Source organism: Mirounga leonina, unplaced genomic scaffold, assembly GCF_011800145.1.
Source record: "Mirounga leonina isolate KUSES-001 unplaced genomic scaffold, KU_Mleo_1.0 Mir_176, whole genome shotgun sequence".
NCBI lineage: Eukaryota > Metazoa > Chordata > Mammalia > Carnivora > Phocidae > Mirounga > Mirounga leonina.
Window position 1 is genome coordinate 2,624,753 of NW_023270454.1, and position 21,585 is coordinate 2,646,337.

Here is a 21,585-nt window from a genome sequence, read left to right on the forward strand (position 1 = left end):
TACATTCCAGCAGAGGACATATCAAGTATAAAAGCTCTGAGGTTGAAGCAAGCCTAATGCAGTCCACAAATAGTAACAAGCCCAGTTTGGCTAGACAGAATAATGAGTAAGGGGAAGTTGTAGGCGATGTATCAGAGAGATAGGCAGGGATTAGATGATGTCAGGCCTTACAAACCGTAGTAAGGAGTTTGGGTGTTATTCTGAATGTGGTAGGAAGCTATTGGAGATTGTTTGTTTTGAGCTAGGGAATGACATATTCACATTTATGTTTTAAAACAGTCACTCGGAGGGCACCTGGGGTGGGTCATTTGGTTAAGCATCCGACTCTTGATTTCGGCTCAGGTCATGATCTCAGGGTTATGAGATCCAGCTGAGCCCCATGTCAGGCTCCTGTGGGGTATGGAGCCTGCTTAAGATTCTCTCTCCTTCTGCCCCTCCCCCTCCCTCTCTAAAACAAACAAACAAAACAAAACAGTTACTCTGGCTATTTTTTGATAAACTGAATGGAAGCCTAAGAGTAGGTACAGGGAGGCCAGTTAGGAATCTAATCCAGTAAGCATGGGCAAGAGATGTTGGTGACTTAGATTAGGCTTACTGAGAAGCACCTGGATTTCGAATTTTAAAGTCTTTTTTGGGAGGTGGGAAAATCCCAGTTGAATTAATCAAGCTCTTCAGGTCATGACACATTTATTACTAGTCATTGCAAAGTCCGTCTCTGTTTTAATTTTTTTCTTATCTGTGAACTCTATTTTTTTTCTCCCTCTTGCAATTATATATGTTTCTGTTATGTTTAGCACCTCAGAATACTTATAACACATTACATTAGTTTTTTAATATGTAAGGTTTTGGTGGATAAAGTATTTTAATTTTATATAAGTATTATGGTGCTATTCAGCGGTCCTCAAACTTTAGCATGCATCATAATTTCCTGGAACAGTTGCTCAAAAACAGATTGCTGGGCCCCACCCCAGACTTTATTTTTTTTTAAGATTTTATTTATTTATTTGAGAGAGAGAGAGTGTGCGCGCACGCATGGGGGCGGAGAGGGTCAGAGGAAGAAGCAGACTCCCTGCAGAGCAGGGAGCCCCACCCGGGACTCCAGGATCATGACCTGAGCCAAAGGCAGTCGCTTAACCAACTGAGCCACCCAGGTGCCCTACCCCAGAATTTCTGATTCACTAGATCTGAGATAGAGTCTGAAAATCTCTATTTCTGAAAAGTTGCCAAGTGATGCCCGTGTACCACATTTGAGATTAATGTGACCACACTGAGAACCACTGCTGTAGCTTTGTTTCTGTTGATTTGGATGTTTTCACTTATCATGATGTTTTTAAGATCCATCCAGGTTGCTGCCTCTCAGTCATTGCTTTCTGCCTGCTGTATAGTATTCCAGAGTATACATCTATGACATTTTAGTTATTTATTCTCAACGTTGGACACCTAGGTTGCCTGCAGTTTCTTTCTATAGTGAACGTTGCTATGATGAATATTCTTATATAAATCCACTGATGTTCCCATGTTTTAGTTTCTCTGTGGTTTATGAACAAGAGTGGAATTGCCAAGGAAAAGGGTATATTACCTTCATTCTTGAACTGACAATCACAGGTTCCTCTTCAGCATAGCTGTACCAATCTATATGCCTACCTGTAGCACCTAAGAGTTCATATTTCCTTACAGCCCTCTATCCAGAACTTGGTTTTATCTCATTTTCTAATATTTACCAAATGATGGGTCTAAAATAGTATGTTATTGTTTCAATTGGTATTTCTCCAATTACTAATGAAATCGAGTGTCTCCTCATATGTTAGCCATTCCACTCTTACAATCACTGTTAGGAGTTTCTGTATGACGTTTAAGATATAGATTAGGCATTTACAAGCATATTTCCATATCTGTTTTTAAAAAGTAAATGTACTTGTCAATGTGTATTGCCCTTTAAGTGCTGCTTTATCTGGGTCCCACAGATTTTGGTATGTATGGTTTTTATTATCATTTAGTATTTTCTATTTTAAGAATTCTCTTTAACCCTAGGACAATGAAGTAGTATGTTTTTTGTTTCCAGTCATGTGGGATTTTTTTTTTAGTGTTAGTATTTTGTTACTGATTCTATTTAATCTAATTTAATTAGAGAACATAACCTGAATGATATTCATTCCTTGGAATTTTTTGAGACTCCCTTTCTGATGAGGTACCTCGTAGATTTTTGTGACTTTTTTTTTAAGTAATCTCTATACCCAACATGGGGCTTGAACTCACAACCCCAAGATCAAGAGTTGCATGTTCTACCAGCTGAGCCAGCCATATGCCCCTTTGTGGCTATCTTGTATATACTTGAAAATAATGCATTCTCTGTTGAACTGTTCCCTGTAACTCTCATTATTTTTGTCTGCTTGAACTAGGAGTTACTTTTGAGTGTGTCAAAATTGCCAACTACAGTTATTGATTATCTGATTCTTGCCATAGTCCTGTCAGTTGTTGCTTGTGTTTTGAGACTGTGTGTGAGATATGTATATTTTATGATTAGTATATATGATCGATCATTATTTGCAGGTTCTGTATTTGCATATATACTTTCCTGCTAAAATTGATTTGTAGTCCAAAATCAATACACATAGTGATTTTTTTTTTTTTTAAGATTTTATTTATTTGACAGAGAGAGACACAGCGAGAGGGAACACAAGCAGGGGGAGGGGGAGAGGGAGAAGCAGGCTTCCCACAGAGCAGGGAGCCCGATGTGGGGCTTGATCCCAGGACCCTGGGCTCATGACCTGAGCCAAAGACAGACGCTCAATGACTGAGCCACCCAGGCGCCCCAATACACATAGTGATTTTGAGGTCGTAGGCCCTCTCAGCAGGAGCTAGGAAATATATATATAAGCATACTAACCTGCACATGTACCCACATTTTTATTTGTTTCTGTATCTATCTGTATATACCCTAAAAAGAGTTAAGTTTTGATTCCAGTCCCACATCACAAGATTCAGTCTAGTCTTCCTCCTTTCCTACTCCCATTATCTACAATACATTCACTTGTCTGTTCAATCCTATTATACCCATAAAATACATATATAACAGCCAATTCATACTGTGAAAACATATTGTGTTTGTGTACATTTCTCTATGTCTTTAGCCTTGTAGTGTGCAGTCAAAATGCTATTTTCCAAAGTTACTTGGGTTAGTTCTTTTTTCCCCATACCCTTCTTTGTTGCTTTGTTATCTATTTATAATACAGTTAGGTTTATTACTGTTGGTATTCTATTTGGGGTTTCTTTCACATGCTGGTTGATTTAATTATTTATTTTGAGGGGCACGTGTAAAACATTACTGTTGTTCTAGAAGTCAAAGCTATCCAAAAGGTTATCCTTTGAGAAGTCTTGCTCCCTCCTCAACCCCCCTTAACTGTTCCCGGTGCCCCCTTCTTTCCACCCCTTTCCTTTGTGCCCATTGTAGGTAACTTTAGTTTCTCATTTATCCTTCCTATATTTCTTCTGCACAAATGAGTAAATACATGTGTATTTCTTACTTCCCTTCTTTATTACAGAAACAGTAGCATACTCTTTTGCACTTTGCTTTTTTCACTTCACAGTATATTCTGAAAATTGTTCCAATCAGTTTATAGAGATCTTTCTCTCTTTTTTTTTTTTTTCATAGCTTTATGGTACTTTATTGTGTGAGTGTGTCATAATTTGCTCAGCCTTCTGTCCTATGTATGGTCGTTAAGGTTGTTTCCAAAATTTTGCTGTTACAAGCAATACTGCAACTTTATGCATATGATTTTCTTATTGTTGGAGGTGTATCTTCAGGGTAGATCAAAAGTTAAATGAATATGTAATTTTATCAGTTTCTGCCAAATTTTTTTTACTGTACAAATTATTTGTATATAGTCAAATTTATCCATCTTTTTTTAAAAAAGATTTATTTGAGAGAGGGAGAGAGACTGAGCGGTGGGGAGGGGCAGAGGGAGAGAGAGAGAGAGAGAGAAGCAGGCTCCCCGCTGAGCAGGGAGCCTGATGTGGGGCTGGATCCCAGGACCTGGAGATCATGACCTGAGTCGAAGGCAGACATGCTTAACCGACTGAGCCACCCTGGCACTCCTCACTATTCTTTCTTACAGAACTTACATGGTTTCATTTTGATACAGTTAGCTCCCTTGTTCATTTGTCATTTATTATGTGTTATGTAGGTTATGGATCTGATTTTTTTTGAAATGGCACCAGTTGTCCCAGAGACATTTATTAAGAAGTCCATCATTGGGGTGCTTGGGTGACTCAGTCGGTTAAGTGGCTACCTTTGGCTCAGGTCATGATCTCAGGGTTCTGGGATCGAGCCCCACATTGGGCTCCCTGCTCAGTGGGGAGCCTGCTTCTCCCTCTCCTTCTTCCTGCTGCTCTGTCTACTTGTGCTCTCTCTCTCTCTCTGTGTCAAATAAATAAATAAAATCTTAAAAAAAAAAAAGTCCATCATTAGGAGCACCTAGTGGCTCAGTCAGTTAAGCATCTCACCTCAGCTCTGGTCTTGCTCTCAGGGTCATGGGATTGTGGGACAGTGTGGAGCCCCACATTGGGCTCCTTGCTCGGTAGGGAGTTGGCTTGTCCCTCTGCCCCTTCCCCTGCTTGTGTGCACGTGTGCACTCTCTCTCTCAAATAAATAAATAAAATCTTAAAAAAAAAAAAAAAAGGAAGTCCATTATTACTCCTAGTGCTTTAGGATGCTACCTTTCTTATATACCAAAATTCTGTATGTACTTGAATTAATTTCTGGACTAGTTTATTCCACTGGTATATTTATCTATATATGTGCCAGTACTACTGTTTTAATTATAGAAGCTTTATAGTATCTTTTAATGTCTAGTAGGACTAGTTCCCCCTCCCCATATAGTTCTCTTTTTTCAGTGTTTTTTTTCTTGGCTGTTTCCTGGCTGTTCTTGCATGTTTATTTTTCCATAGAAATTTTAGTATCAACTTGTCTAACTCCATAAAATAGCTTGTTGGTATTTTTATTGGAATTGCAATGATTTTATAAATTAGGAAGAACTAATGCTGAATCATCCTATCTAAGAACAAGGAGTGTTTTTCCATTTGTTCTTGCCTACTTTTGTGTCTTTCAGGAGGGTTTTAAATTTTTCTTGGTATTAATTTTGCACATTTCTTACTAAATTTATTCCTATATGCTTAATCTTCTTTGATGCTACTGTAAATGGAGTTTTCTCTACCATGTGTCCTATTTATTGTTTGTGCATATGAAGGCTATTGATTTTGAATATTAATTTTATATCCTGCCATTTTACTGAGTTCTTTTATTATTTGAGTTAGTTTTATCATTCATTTTTTTTCCTAGGGTTTTTCAGATATACTATTATTATATCATTTTCTTTCTTTTTTTTTTAAAGATTTTATTTAATTGACAGAGAGACAGAGCAAGAGAGGGAACACAAGCAGGGGGAGTGGGAGAGGGAGAAGCAGGTTTCCCGCGGAGCAGGGAGCCCGATGTGGGGCTCGATCCCAGGACCCTGGGATCCTGACCTGAGCCGAAGGCAGACACTTAACGACTGAGCCACCCACGGGCCCCCTTTACCCATTCTTAAACCTCTAATTAATTTCTCTTGTCTAATTCAATTAGCTAATACCTCTAGTACAGTGTTGAATAGTAGCAGAGAGAGTGGATATCCTTGCCTCGTTCCTTATTTTAGTGGAAATGTCTCTGGTGTTTCTTTATTAAATAAAACAGATTTTAGAACTAAGGGGTATGTGTGTATATATGTGGGTGGCTTTGTCACAGAGTGCTAGATATTTGGATAGAACATGGGAATAAAAATTAAGGAGAGGTATGTATGAAGCCTCCTTACTGTCTGTCAGATTCTAGGGCAACAGCATGTCACATTCAAAAAGCTAGAAAGTTTCATATTTCAATTGGGAATAGCAATGAGATATGGCATTATAGCAAGTCATTTGAATTCCTATAAATTGTCTTTATGTGTTATCATGGTCACATATAAAAATTTATCCTTATATATGTCTTACAGTGTGTGCTGTTTTTATGGAGTTTAAAGATTAATCATCCCAAAACAGTGTTTTTGCTTCGAGGAAATCATGAATGCAGACATCTTACAGAATATTTCACCTTCAAACAGGAATGTAAGTATAATCACTTTTCCAGAACTTTTTTTTTTTTTTAAAGTAAACTCTGCCCCTAATGTGGGGCTTGAACTTATAGCTCTGAGATCAAGTCATATGCTCTACTGACTGAGCCAGCCAGGCACTTCCATTACTTTTTTAGTTACCCTGTTGTCAGTTCCACAATGAATCAAACATAAACAGAAAAGAAACTAATGGAACTCAAATGCTTCCTGTTGTTTATTTTCTGGTAAGAACCAAGATTCTACCTTTTAAGACATTTATTTTGAAAATAACTATTGTGGTTTCCCCCTTTGTATATTAAAGTAATACATTTGGGGTATTTGAAAACATAGAAAAGTTCAAAGAAGATAAAAGTTGTCAAAAAAAAAAAAAAAGTTGTCCATAGTCACATCACTTAAAAATAACTATTATCTCACTATTTGAGAGATAGTCTTCTTTTCTGTATATATAAAAGTCTATCAGGAAAAAAGAAGAAAAGAAAAAAAGAAGGGGAAAAAAAAAAAGCCTATCATGAAATAGTTCAAATGCATATATATCTGTACATATTTTCAAAATAAAATTGGGCTATTATATGCACTGCTTAATAAATTGCTCTTTTCACTTTATGTAATAACATTTTTCTGTACCGTTAAATATTTTTGAACATGATTTTAAAATGTTATTTTAATATTTTTAAAGTATCCCATCTTATGAATGCACTATCATGTAGCCAATTTAGTAATAACTGTATGACATTTCTGTTTCCAACTATAAATAATACTGTAATAGTAAAAAAGCTTATTATTAAAGGTAAAATTTTTGAAAGTCAAAATGTTGCTAGCTGTTTGAAAAACAAACAAACAAACAAAAAACCTCACAGAGGGATGCCTGGGTGGCTCAGTCGGTTAGGTGTTTGCTTTCAGCTCAGGTCATGATCCCAGGGTCCTGGGATCGAGTTCCGCATTGGGCTCCTTGCTTGGCAGGGAGTCTGCTTCTCCCTCTGCTGCTTGTGCTCTCTCTCACTATGTCAAATAACTAAAAAAACCCTCACAGATTTCTTTGACCAGAATCTAGGTACTTACAATTGGCTCTTAGTTAACATTCAGTGTGATGGTAATGTATTGGGTTTGTTTGAGAGAACTTACCCCAGGGCATTTGCACTTAGTGTTTCCCACATAGCTATCTGTTCGTAAGATCTACATCCTTACTTCATTCATATCATCTGAGAGACTTTCTTCCTTGGTTGCTTTTTCTAAATTAAATATCTCATCATTTTACTCTCATACCCTGCTTTTAAAAAAAAAAAAAATCTAACAACACCTTAAATTTTTATATGTTTTTATATAGATATTTATATTTTAAAAATACATTTGTTTATTATTCTCTCTTACCATAATTTAAGTTCCATGACAGCAGGGACATGTTTTATCCACTGTTGTTTTTCTAGAACAGTATCTAATAACTCATAGGAGATGCTTAAAAATATTGGTTGAATTAATTTGTTGAATGAATGATCATCTAGGATTTGTAATTTGGCACAAATTCTCAGAAGACAATTACTAAGTCAGAGGGCATGAACATTTTAAAGGCTTTTGATACATACTCTAACTAGCCCTCTAAAAAAATTATGTATCAATTCATACTTTAAGGAATTTTTGTCTTTTTATATAAAGTGGAAGGAAAATATTGAAATAAAACCCACAAAATTTTAACCTTTGATTTCTAAAATGTTACCGTATTCTTTATAAAATAAGGAAGCTCAACTAAATTCTTGGGTATTATTGGGACATCTGAGTGGCTCAGTCAGTTAAGCGTCTGCCTTCGGCTCAGGTCATGATCCCAGGGTCTTGGGATTGAGTCCTGAATCAGGCTGTCTGCTCAGTGGGGAGACTCCTCCCTCTCCCTCTGCTCCTCCCCTTCCTTATGCTTTCTCTCACTCTCCCACTCTCTATCAAATAAATAAATAAAATCTTAAAAAAAAAAAAAAAAATTCTTGGGTATTGTCTGGCTCTAAAATCTACCTCTTTCTCCAAATAATACTGAATATATACAAATGCTTTAATGTCATGTAATTGATGGTTTGATCATGGATTTTACTTTGTGTCCTATTCAGATTTCTCTTCAAATTATTATCTTGGAGGAATATATCATAAAATATTTAAAGTTTTATTCCCAAAAGAATATTCAAAGTTGAAAAAAACAACTTTTAAATTTGTTTTCTGAGGCTCAAGAGTTTATCCAATCCTTCTCCCCAAAATCCCTTTACTTATAGGTAGATTACAACTTGATAGTGTTCCATATGCTGATAGTAACTCTTGTTATTGTAGCTTCCTACACTGGAGTTGGCAGTTGTAATAACAGCCTTTCTCCTATTAGATCCTGAAAGGAAAGGTCATTTTTATTACAAAAAATTTTAGAGTATGAACACTTAAAAAAATTCCACTGGCAGAACAGTCAACTACAAGTGGGCAAGATACAGATCATTTCAGCCCTTGGGACTTAGAATGAACCATTCAAATCAGTAGGTAATATGCAGGAAATTAAAAAAAAAAAAATTAGATCTGTTGGTGAGTGTTTAAATTGGTATAAGGTATTTGAAGAGCAATTTTGGAATGTCTGTAAAAATTTTTGACCCAGCCATTTGGCTTCTTCTAGGAATTTTCATGCAGGTTATATATGGTTTTTAATGGTATATAACAAATCACCACAAATTTAGCTGTTTGAAACAATACATTTATTATCTCACAGTTACTATAGGTGAGAAGTCCAGGCAGAGTGTGGCTGAATTCTCTGCTCAGGGTCTCCCTGAGCTGAAATCCAGGTGTCACCAAGGCTGCAGCTCTCACCTGGAGCTTGGGGTCTTCTCTAAGTTTACCAGTTATTGGCAGCCCTTATGACCTTAGGGTTAATGTTCATTGTTTTCCTGCTAGCTGTTGGCTAGGGACTGCCCTCAGCTTCCAGAGATTGCTTGCAGTTCTTTGCTCCCACAGGCAGTTCACAGTATCGATGTTTGCTTTCTTCCAGGCAGCCCAAATGCACCTCTCTGCCTTCCTCTTCCCTGATCAGCCAGCTGGGGAAAACCCTTTGCTTTTCAAAGGCTCACCTGATTAGGTTTGGGCCCACCTAGAAGAATCTCCCTTTTTTTGCCCTAACGATATATAATCATGGGAGGCTCAACATATTCACAAATTCCACCCACTGAAAGTGGGCGTAGATTATACAATGCTGTAGGTCATTGCTGGTCATTTTAGAATTCTGCTTACCATTCTGTATACTTGCAAAAAGACAATAAGATATAGATGTATAAGGATGTATGATAACAATTACAGTGTTAATTGTAATAGCAAAAAAGAAAACAAAGAAAAAAGATAATTTAAATATCAAAAAGGGACTGCTTAAATAATACATTTAAAAATGTATTAATACATTTTCAAAAATGGAATACTAGGCAGCTGTTGAAAGATCAAGGTGGGCCTAGATGTACTAATATGGAGAGATGTTCAAATACTTGGTTAGGTGACAGAAGCCATTTGCAGAACATGTATAATATGATCTCCTTTGTAAATTAAAAATATATAATGTGCAGAAAATTGAAAACAGTAATTACCTGTGGGGAGCTGGGTCAGCAGGACTTGTACTTTTAATTTTATATCTTCCTGTGGTACTGCTGCAGTTATCTTTTATCACCACCATGTACTCCTATTATAATAAATTTTTAAACTGGTAACTTCAAAATCACCTGAATGGACCCCAAGCATTTAAGAGGCTTTTTAAAGCACCCCAGAATAATTGTGCTGCATGATGCTGGTTTAGAACACCTGCTCCAGAGGCTTGGAAAGTATCTACTATTTGTCATCTGAGAACCACTTCATGAAATAGTTTAAAAATTGGAAATATTTTGCATTGTTTTTATAAGGCAAATATGGGGATATTACTCATTACACTTCCTTTTCTTTACCTAGGAAAATTAAATAATGCATATCAAGCAGTTGACAAAGGCCCTGGAACGATCAGTATTTAGCAGTAAATAAGTCATAAGAAAGCTGCCTATGGATGCCTCTGTTGTGCATTAAGGGTCAGGTTTTTTTAGGTAACATTTTTATTCAGTTCTTCCTCTGTTTTCTCAGAGTTTCTTTTTTGACTAGTAAAAATTGGTTCAGACTATTTTTAGAAGATGGAACAATAGGTTCTGGGAAACATTTTAAGGGTTTCATTTGCACAGAATTGCTTATCTTAGGTTTTTATTTGCTTTTCACATGCTTTAATTTGTTAAACCAGATTTCTTTCTTTTTTTCTTCAGAGATACTCCTGTTTCATTCTAATGCTGCATCTGAAATGTGAATAAATCTTGGAACAAGCACACAAATACAATTTCACATTTTATTCTTATGAGCAAAGAGCATGTGTGCTGCTTTGCATGGATGTTTTCACTGTTAAGCTGATCTCTCTTCAAGGGCCACCGTGGCTTTTAGAATCAGCACCTTACAATTACTGCTAAGTGATGCTTCATTCCAGATTGTGCAGCTGCAGTCTTGTGACTATTTCTAAGGGTGGCAGGTGGAGGTTGTTTTTTTTTTTTACATAAATTCTTTTTTTAAAAAAAGATTTTTTTATTTATTCATTTGACAGAGAGAGAGAGAGCACAAGCAGGTAGAGTAGCAGGGAGAGGGAGAAGCAGGCTCCCCACTGAGCAAGGACCCCGATGCGGGGCTCAGTCCCAGGACCCCGGGATCATTACCCGAGCCGAAGGCAGTTGCTTAACGAACTGAGCCACCCAGGTGCCCCTTTTTTACATAAATTCTTAAATTGCTTTACATTACAGTTATTTTTAATATTCCTTTCAAACCCAGAGATAATATGATAGCAAAGAAAAATAGAACAGTTAACTTTTGACATATCATTTATCTTTGCAAAAACATTGCTTTACTGTTGTATACTTGGAAAGTAAACCTAGTTAGTACTTTTATGATTCCATCCCATAGCTCTGGGTCCAAATTTCTAAAGTAAATTAGTTGTTTCCATGAGCCATTTTTTGATGTTTAATTAAATAGCTTACTGACAGGTTCTGGAAACTCCTGTAATTTTGCTAATGAAAACAGTATTGTTATGACAGGTTTATTTTTTAAAAATAAGTATTGCTTGTCGTATTAATGCCTACAGTATTATTTGTAGTAGTAAGAGATTAGTGTGGTTAGATTGTGGTATATCCATAAAGTGAACTACTGTGTAGACATAAAAAATTAATTACAAAGCTCTTCATATAAAGATGTGGCATGATCTTCAAAATATGTTAAGTACAAAAAGCAAATGTAAAACAGTGTATATATGCTACCATTTAGGTAAAAAACAAAAGAATGTTTTGAAAAGAGAATAAATGTATATATCTGCATGTGTATGCATAGGGTATCTTTGTAAAGACCTCCAGAAAACTAGTAATACTGGTTGCCTGCAGGGGGTGGGTGGGAGGAGTAGGGGTTTGTAGACCTGTATAACTTTTTACAGCTTTTGTAATTTGAACCATGTAAATGTATTTTTTTTTTAATAATGAAAGCAAATGTAAATGAAGATAAGTATATAATCAGTGGCTAGACCAGGTCATGGTTTCTAGCAAATAGTGTTGACTCTCAAAATTACCTTTAAAGAATATTGTTGAAATTCTGTTTTGTTAATGTTGCATTACTGATACTGGTTAGAACTTGTATCATCAGTGTGATCCTGTGATTGAGGTACATTTTCCTTTGTTATGGAAATTATTGTTTTATGGGATAAAGCTTAAAATTTCTCATGAAAATTAAACACTGAGTCAGCTAATTTAACCTTTGGGAATTATATATTTGGCTATTTAGATTCTCCTATTAAATATTTAATTTGAAATAATGATTGGGAGGAGAATTGCATGGTATTAAGAGCATGAACAGGTTCAATTTTCAGTCTTGCCACTTACTAGCTTGTGACTTCAGGCAAGTAGGCCCAATTTCTTCAGCTTTTTAATGAAGATAGTAAAAGTACTTATAGGGTTTCTGTGAAGATAAAATAAGGTAATTTCATTAGTTAACACATAGTACCTAGTGTGTGCCAGACGTTATTCAAAGCATTTTACATATATGAATTCATTTAATCTTCACAGCATCCTTGTAATATAGGTATGTATTGTCATTATGCCCATTTTATAGATGAGGAAATCAAAGCACAGAGAGCTAAGCAATTTGTGCTGAGTATCACAGCTAGTAAGCCAAGCTTCAGATCCAGGCAGTCAGGTTCCAGACTCCATTCTCTTGATCACCATGCTGTGGGAAACACTTAACTCACTGATGGCACAGATACATTGTGAGCCTTCAACAAATTTCAATGATAAAGGTAATATAATAATAAATATTACTATACAAAGTTATATAATTCATCAGAGAAAATACAGATAAACTAAGTCAAGGAAGAATATAGATACCTTCAGTCTAACCCCTCAGAAAGTAAATATGTTGGTATTTATATACCTATTCATATACTTTAAGAAAATAAAAATTTTGTAAACTATTTTGGTCATGTGTTAATATAACATTAACTTCTTTTTTTTTTTTAAGATTTTATTTATTTATTTGATAGAGAGACACAGCAAGAGAGGGAACACAAGCAGGGGGAGTGGAAGAGGGAGAAGCAGGCTTCCCGCTGAGCAGAGAGCACGATGCGGGACTCGATCCCAGGACCCAGGGATCATGACCTGAGCCGAAGGCAGATGCTTAACAACTGAGCCTTCTTTATGCTTAGTTTGATTCATAACCTCCTGGTTTTTAAAAAATTTTATGAATTTTTTTATTTTAATTCCAGTACAGTTAACACGTAGTGTTATATTAGTTCCAGATGTACAATATAGTGATTCAGCAGTTCTATGCATTACTCAGTGCTCATCATGATAAGTGTACTTTTAATCCCCATCACCTATTTCACCCATCCCCCCACTCACCTCTCCTCTAGTAACCATCAGTTTGTTCTCTATAGGTAAGAGTCTGTTTCTTGGTTTCTCTCTCTCTTTCTCTCTTTTTAATTTTTTTTAAAGATTTTATTTGAGATAGAGAGAGAGAGCACGAGCGGGGGGTGGGGTGGGGAGGAGGGGCAGAGTGGGAGGGAGAAGCAGGCTGTCCACTGAGGATCATGACCTGAGCCCAAATCAAGAGTCAACGCCACTTAACCGACTGAGCCACCTAGCCACCCCCCAAACAGCAATGTTACTCAGCCATAAAATGAATGAAAACTCTTGCTGTTCGTTATAACATGGATAGACCCAGGGGATATTATATTAAGTGAGATAAGTCAGACAGAGAAAGACAAATACCATATGATTTCACTTATATGTGGAATCTGAAAAACAAAACAAAAACAGAAACAGACTCAAATACGTAGAACAAATACGGTTGCTGGAGGGGAAACAGGTGGGAGAATGGCCTAAATGGGTTAAGGTGCTTAAGAGGCACAAACTTCCAATTAGAAAATAAATAAGTCACAAGGATGAAAAGTATGACATAGGGTATATAGTCAATAGTATTGTAATAACTATATGGTAAGGATGGTAACTACACTTATGGTGAACAATACATAATGTATACACAATCCATTGTTGAATCAATATATTGTACTGAAACTAATATGACATTGCATGTCAATTATACTTGAATTAAAAAAACAAAACAAAACTCCTCCCTATATCTAAGCTTAAGACTCTTACAGAGGAATTTTTTATTGACATTGGCAACAGAGGGAACTCTGGCTCCAAGGATTTTCAGGAGAAAAAGTTAATCACTGGTCACAAACAAAAGGAGTTGGGTTTTTGTTTTTGTTTTTGTTTTTTACTTTTTTCCTCATATAGACTTTATGGCCAATATGGATCTACTTTTGCAATAGCCAAAATTTACAGTGTTCAAATAAAAAGCAGAATATAAGGCTGTAATTGTAAGGAGATGCAAAGATGCATAAGGCATGGCTCTTATTAACTTGGTTGTCCTAATAGAGTTAGCATATGTTGTGAAATAGATGATCTTAACTGCGGTCACGGTAATACAAAATGCTCTGAAGTTTTTAAAGGAACCCACAGACTCCCTTAATGCCCTCAAATCTTGGCAATAAAGAGATCCTCACATTCAGGAATGTAAAGTCTTATAACTCAGATATGGTTCCCTTCATCTATACCTACCCTTTAGGAATGTCTCTCCAGACATTTCTGCCATCCATGTTCTATACTCTGGCCCAAATCTGGACCATTACCCTTCACTTTATTCTCCAAAGCCTTGCCAAGACCAGGTTCTGATCCTTAAACACATCTTTTCTAAAAGCTTGGAAATTACAAGGAAGTAAACACAGAAATAATTATCAACTAGATAATCTGATTCACTTGCTGTGGCTTTGTTCTCTAGGTCCTGTAGGCTTGTCTCATCTTCACAGAATTTTGGAAGAGAAGGAGCTCATAGTTCTGTAGGGCTGCCTGCCTTTACGACCTCTGGCCTTCTCTACCAACAGGCACCTCCAGGCTTGACTTTCTGAAATCCAAGGCCAAGGAAGAAGAAAATATTCCCTTTCTTTTTAAACTAAAACCATCTTTCAGCTTTCCATCTCTTACTTCATGACAGATTCTTTCTGGATAATTGTGGAGACCCCACCCTCTGCCCACTGGAGTGTTTCCTTGTTCTTTAACCCCAAAATACAATTCATAAAGATGAACATTTATTTTTATTTTTATTTAATTATTTGAGAGAGACAGACAGAGGGAGAGTGAGAGGGAAAAGCAGACAGGGAGCCCGATGTAGGACTGGATCCCAGAATCCTGAGGTCATGACCTGAGCCGAAGGCAGACATTTAACTGATTGAGCCACCTAGGTGCCCCAGAGATGAACATTTTTATATAAAATGGAATTGGAACAAAATTTGCTAAAAGATCTTAAAAATCATAGCAAAAGAGTATTGATATTTTCTTGATTACTCTTAAAACTTCAGTTTCCATTTATATATCTTCAGTACCCCCCGGGGAGTCTTTTAGTCGGAACAAAATATTCAGGCTTACAAGATTACCATGGGCCATATTGGCATTTATCTACTTAGAAGGATACAGTCCAGACATGGCTGCAGCTCCAGGCATCCCTTTTCAGTGGAGTAGTCCTCATGGGAGTGGGTATAGCAGTCCGAAGTTTTTCTGCCTCCCTCTCCCCGTCCAAGTAACAGTTCAGGTGCAGGGAAACTACCCATGTTGGGCAGATCAGAGAGCCACTGTGGCTTAGAAGCCTTAGGTAGCACAATTGCCAATATTGCCTGTAAAAGCTTTATTGGTATAGATTCCAGGATCCCACAGGGACCTACCTTGAGTCATTGCACTCAGGAGTACAAAGCTATAGCTACCAGGTAATTGAGTAATTTTTAACATAAGCAATGTTGCCTAATAACACAGCTGACTCACCTTATCAGGTTTCGAAGGCAACAGAGCTAGAAAGTTAATCCAGCGTAGAGGAGATTTTGTTTACCTTTTATCCACAACTTTTCAAGAATATTTTTATAAAGATGATTGTTTTCAAATTTGCCTGAAATAAATGGCTTTGAAGTAGCTTCATAATTTTCTGTCCAATATCCTTTTTCATATATGATAAATTTTAGCTTTTCTTCCTTTGACTGTTTTTCTTTTTTTGATAGGTCGAATCAAATATTCTGAACAGGTGTATGATGCGTGTATGGAAACATTTGACTGTCTTCCTCTTGCTGCCCTCTTAAACCAGCAGTTTCTGTGTGTACATGGAGGGATGTCACCTGAAATTACTAGTTTAGATGACATTAAGAAAGTAAGTAATCTCAGTAGTCTCATGGAGTATATGTATTTTTAGTTTTATTTTTTACTGTAGTCAACTAATATGCCTCTATTGCTGAAAATTTTTAAATACAGATAATCAGAAATAAGAAAGTGGAAATCACCTGTGGTCTCATTACTGGGAGACAACCACTGTTAACATTTTGCTAAATATCTTCCAGAAAATTCCTGTAAATTTTAATGAAATCTGTACTTTCACCTTTCATCCCTGTCCTGCAGTGAATTGTGTAACCTTGACCAAACCACTTAACTCTTAATCACATTTTCTTTTTTTTTTTTTTTTTAAGATTTTATTTATTTGACATAGAGAGAGACAGTGAGAAAGGGAACACAAGCAGGGGGAAGTGGGAGAGAGAGAAGCAGGCTTCCGGCAGAGCAGGGAGCCCGGTGCGGGCCTCGATCCCAGGACTCTGGGATCATGACCTGAGCCGAAGGCAGATGCTCAACAACTGAGCCACCCAGGCACCCCTTAATCACATTTTCTTCTCTGAGAAATGAGAAAGTTAGAATGGATGGTCTGAGGACTTCCAGCTCTGAAATTCATTGACTTTGACATTTTTTATTTTATTTTTTAAAGATTTTATTTATTTATTTGAGAGAGAGAAAAAGAGAGAGAGCACATGAGAGGGGGGAGGGTCAGAGGGAGAAGCAGACTCCCTGCTGAGCAGGGAGCCCAATGTGGGACTCCATCCAGAGACTCCAAGATCATGACCTGAGCCGAAGGCAGTCGCTTAACCAACTGAGGCACCCAGGCGCCCTGACTTTGACATTTTAGATGATAGAGTTTAATTGCTACACTGTGTGAGTTGGTGATTATTATTTTCAGGATTTTCTATAGAGATGATCAATCTTTTTTCACGTCTGTTGTTCTACGTTATCATCTTTTCTCTACCTTTGTATTCTACTTGTCTCATGTAGATACTGAAAGTAAAGATTTTTCTGTTTATAAAACTTTTCTCTGAATTAAAGTTACTCTCCTCAGGGTAAGAGGGTATGCCTACATTTCTGCTGCCTTATGGTCTTTAAAATAACCAGAATTTCTCTTTTACATTGTTAAGTCTTGAATTTTGCAATTCTGAATCACTTGTATTAAAAACCTCCCCTTTCACTTAGTAGAAGTCCTCAGCTATCTTAGTTACTGGTTTTGCCTTGGTTTTTATGCTACTAACCAAAGCAGCAATGACTCAAGGCTTAAATTAATAACTTACATTGAAATGCCTGCATATAGAATGGAAAGGATGAAAGTCCTTTACAAAATAAGACTAGAAATCTCCATTGGAATGAGGTAGACAATGAACAGAACAATTGTAAAACCTTTCCTGCCCTGATGGTAATGTTAGCTCACCTGGGCAGTTGAAATGAACTTTACATAGTCTTTCTCAATAGTAGTATATCTCCATAGTGGTTGATTTCACATTTGAATTAGATGAGTACTGCTTTTAAGACTAGGATGTAGGGGCGCCTGGGTGGCTCAGTCGCTAAGGATCTGCCTTTGGCTCAGGTCATGATTGCAGAGTCCTGGGATCCAGCCCCGCATTGGGCTCCCTGCTCTGCTGGAAGCCTGCTTCTCCCTCTCCCACTCCCCCTGCTTGTGTTCCCTCTCTCGCTGTGTCTCTCTCTGTCAAATAAATAAAATCTTAAAAAAAAAAACAAAAACTAGGATGTAAAGCAGTCCTTTTCTACAGTATGGTTAGATGACAGGGATATTTATACAAATTTATTTCAAAAAAATAATAAAAATTGTGTATCCAAATTTGTTAAATACTCATTTTCTTCCTAAAGGAAAAATTCTTTATGGGGCTTGCTGCTTTTTCTCCTAATACATTCTTGTTGGTGGGAGGGTTTTGTTTTGTTTTGTTTTTGACCCATACCAGTTTCCAAAAGTTCCTTTTGCCTTCATGATTTTTCTTCTTTTGGCTTTTGTGTGTTTTCTAGTTAGACAGGTTTAAAGAACCTCCAGCCTTTGGGCCAGTGTGTGACCTGCTTTGGTCTGATCCTTCAGAGGATTATGGTAATGAAAAGACCTTGGAGCACTATACCCACAACACTGTCCGAGGGTGCTCTTATTTTTACAGGTAAGCTAATCCTCAAAGTTATAAATTAGGAAAGGCGATTGTAATATGTATCATCAAATTATTTGTAAGTACTTTATATCCCTAATTTTTGTAGTATAAAGACTTTTGTTTAATTTTTTGATTAATAGAAGGCAGAAAATTCTTGTTTATTTTGTTTTTTATATTTTGATAGGTATTATGTACCCTCATAATATATATGAGTACCTTCATTAATACCTAAGTGTAATATACTGAACATGATTGAACAGAACATCTTGCAGTGCTTAAATGTTATTATCTGACCCTAAATGATCTTGATTATTTGTTCCCAAACATCATCTATGAGTTTTTTTAAAAAATAAAGATTTGTTGGCTCTTCCCCCAGAGATTCTGATTCAGTGGGTCTGAGACAGGAAAATCCTGTTGGTTTTGTTTTTTTTTTATGAGGTATTATTTTCTTAAAGATTTTATTTATTTATTTGACAGAGAGACACAGCGAGTGAGGGAACACAAGCAGGGGGAGTTGTGAGAGGGAGAATCAGGCCTCCCGTCAAGCAGGGAGCCTGATGCGGGGCTCGATCCTAGGACCCTGGGATCATGACCTGAGCCAAAGGCAGGCGCTTAACGACTAAGCCACCCAGGCGCCCCAATCCTGTTATTTTTTTTAACAATCTCTCCAGCGTTTGGAACCACTCCTATAGGCAAAGATATAAAAAGAACAGGACATTGTGAACTAAGCCCAGGACATTTCCTGGAAGTTGGCTGTTGTCTTAAATCTCATATGTGAGCTTTTATTGTGTTCTGCCATTCAAAAAGAGGGGGAGAGAGAGAAGTGTGAAGTCTAAGTTTTTTTAATCCCAGTGTTTTACTGTGACAAGTTAATGCATATATTTAGTTCAAATCTGTTAATTGCCAAATAGTACATTTATTAAATGAAATCCACATATATTAAGTAAAAAGCCTTAATATTGCCATAGTTTTAACCTTCTTCTAGGCAACCTTGTTTTATTCCTTTCTGAGTCATTTAAATTTTACTTCTTTTTAAAGCTTTTTAAAAAGATTTTATTTATTTATTTTGAGAGAGAGAGAGAGAGAGTACATGCACACACTGAGCCAAATCCAAGTCAGACACTCAACTGACTGAACCCCTAAATTTTACCTCTCTTTACATTGCTTGAAATAAAGAGCATAATACCTTTTTATTGTTTGTACAACATAAACTCTATGACTTCTTTGGAGATGAGCTTGACAACATCTATTATAAATGCCCAGGGCCTTTGATCCAGAAGATCCTCTAAAGTGTAATCCTGTGGCTATACAATTGATCCTCATTATTTACAAATTCTGATCTTCAGATTTGCCTTCCTGTTAAGAATTACTTGTAACTGCAAAGTCATCACTCATAGCACTGTCATGGTCATTCAGAAGTGCACACATGCTGAATGATGAAAAATTTGTCACCCCATCTGTGTTCCTAACTGAGGTTAACAAAGAGCTGCTTTGCTGTCTTGTTTCAGCTTTCATGCTATTCCACCATTCTTTGTGTGGTCCGTTTAGTGCAATATTTTTCACATTTTTTGTTGGTGAGTTTGCTGTGTAAAATGGCCCTCAACATAGTGCTTAGGTGCTACCGAGTATTTCTACATGTAAGAAGGCTGTGATGTGTCTTAGAAAATACATATAAGCTTTATTTGGGAATGACTTAAGGCATTGTTGTCCATGAGTTCCATGCTAATTAATGAACAGTATATGTTAAATAAGTGTCCTTACACAGAAACACACATGAAACAAGGTTATGTATTGATCGGTTAGTGAAAATGTGACCAGAGGCTCACAGGACACTAACTGTCTATTTTCTCTAGGAGCAGTGGTTCAGTTTTGACTAATGCTGTATTTACAAGTTAACTTTGTAGAACATAGCTACTGCAAATAACAAGAATCAACTATGTAAATGTGCAGATATGTAAAATGTATACCCTTGAACAACATGTGTTTGAACTGCACAGGTCCACTTAAACGCGGATTTTTTTTTATATAAATATAATACTATACTAGAAATGTATTTTTTCTTGCTTAACATTTTCTTTTCTCTAGCTTATTTTTGTGTAAGAATACAGCATATGATGCATAGTACATACAAAGTATGCGTCAATTGACTGTTATGGGTAAGGCTTCTAGTCAACAGGCCAGCTTTTGGGGGAGTCAAAAGTTACATACATGAGGGTGCCTGGCTGGCGCAGTCGGTAGAACATGTGACTCTTGATCTCAGGGTCGTGAGTTTAGGCCCCATGTTGGGCATGGAGCCTACTTAAAAAAAGTTATACACATCGGGCGCCTGGGTGGCTCAGTCGTTGGACATCTGCCTTCGGCTCGGTTCGTGGTCCCAGGGTCCTGGGATCGGGCCCTGAGTCAGGCTCTCTGCTCCGCGGGAAGCCTGCTTCTCCCTCTCCCACCCCCCCTGCTTGTGTTCCCTCTCTTACTGTGTCTTTCTCTGTCAAATAAATAAAATCTTTAAAAAATATATAGTTATACACACAAGAAAAAAGTTATACACAGATTTTTGACTGCAAGGGGAGTCAACACTCCCCACATTGTTCAAGGGTCAACGGTATAAGGTTATTCACTGGTGTATTATTTGTGATAAATTTATTTTTTTTTAAGTAGGCTCCACACCCAGCAAGGAGCTCAATGTGGGGCTTGAACTCACAACCCTGAGATCCTAAGATTTAGAGTGAGATATTTAACCAACTGAGCCACCGAGGTGCCCCTATGATAAAAGATTTAAAACAACCTAAATGTTCAATAGAAAAATAGTTAGTTAAATACCTTGTGGTACATTCAGACAATGGAATGTGCCAGACTATTCAATGAGGCTATTTTTTTTTAATAAAAAAATAGAAAAGAAAACAAACCCTTTATGTATGGATATAAAATACAGGCATACCTTATTTTATTGCACTTCGCTGTATTGCACTTCATAGATACTGAGTTTTTTACAAATTGAAGGTTTGCGGCAGTCCTGTGTTGAGCAAGTCTCTTGGGTATTATTTTTCCAACAGTATTTGCTCACTTCCTGTCTCTGTCACATTTTGGTAATTCTCCCAATATTTCAAATTTTTTTATATTTATTTATTTAAATCATTATATTTATTGTGATTTGTGATCTGTGATTATGACCACTGAAAACTCAGATGATGGTTAGCATTTTCATCAATAAGATATTTTTTATTTTTTTTAATTTTTTTAAGATTTTATTTATTTGCAAGAGAGACAATGAGAGACAGAGAGCATGAGAGGGAGGAGGGTCAGAGGGAGAAGCAGACTCCCTGCTGAGCAGGGAGCCTGATGTGGGACTCGATCCCGGGACTCCAGGATCATGACCTGAGCCGAAGGCAGTCGCTTAACCCAACTGAGCCACCCAGGCGCCCAATAAGATATTATTTTTAAGTTAAGGTATATACATTATTTTTTAGACATAATGCTATTGCACACTTAATAGACTACGGTATAGTGTAAGTTTAATTTTTATATGTACTGGGAAACCAAAAAATTAATTTGACCTGCTTTATTTCAATA

At 36.8% G+C, this 21,585-nt stretch overlaps 1 protein-coding gene across 2 annotated transcripts in view; it reads left to right on the top strand.

Moving 5' to 3' along the window:
• The window catches only part of PPP3CC (protein phosphatase 3 catalytic subunit gamma), a 99,145-nt gene that overhangs the window by 49,249 nt on the left and 28,311 nt on the right, over positions 1 to 21,585 (top strand). For both annotated transcript variants that reach the window (XM_035022531.1, XM_035022532.1), the window contains exons 4-6: positions 6,024 to 6,135; positions 15,784 to 15,929; positions 17,891 to 18,030. In XM_035022531.1, the coding sequence (XP_034878422.1) occupies positions 6,024 to 6,135; positions 15,784 to 15,929; positions 17,891 to 18,030 (398 nt within the window). The remainder of the gene's footprint in view (positions 1 to 6,023; positions 6,136 to 15,783; positions 15,930 to 17,890; positions 18,031 to 21,585) is intronic.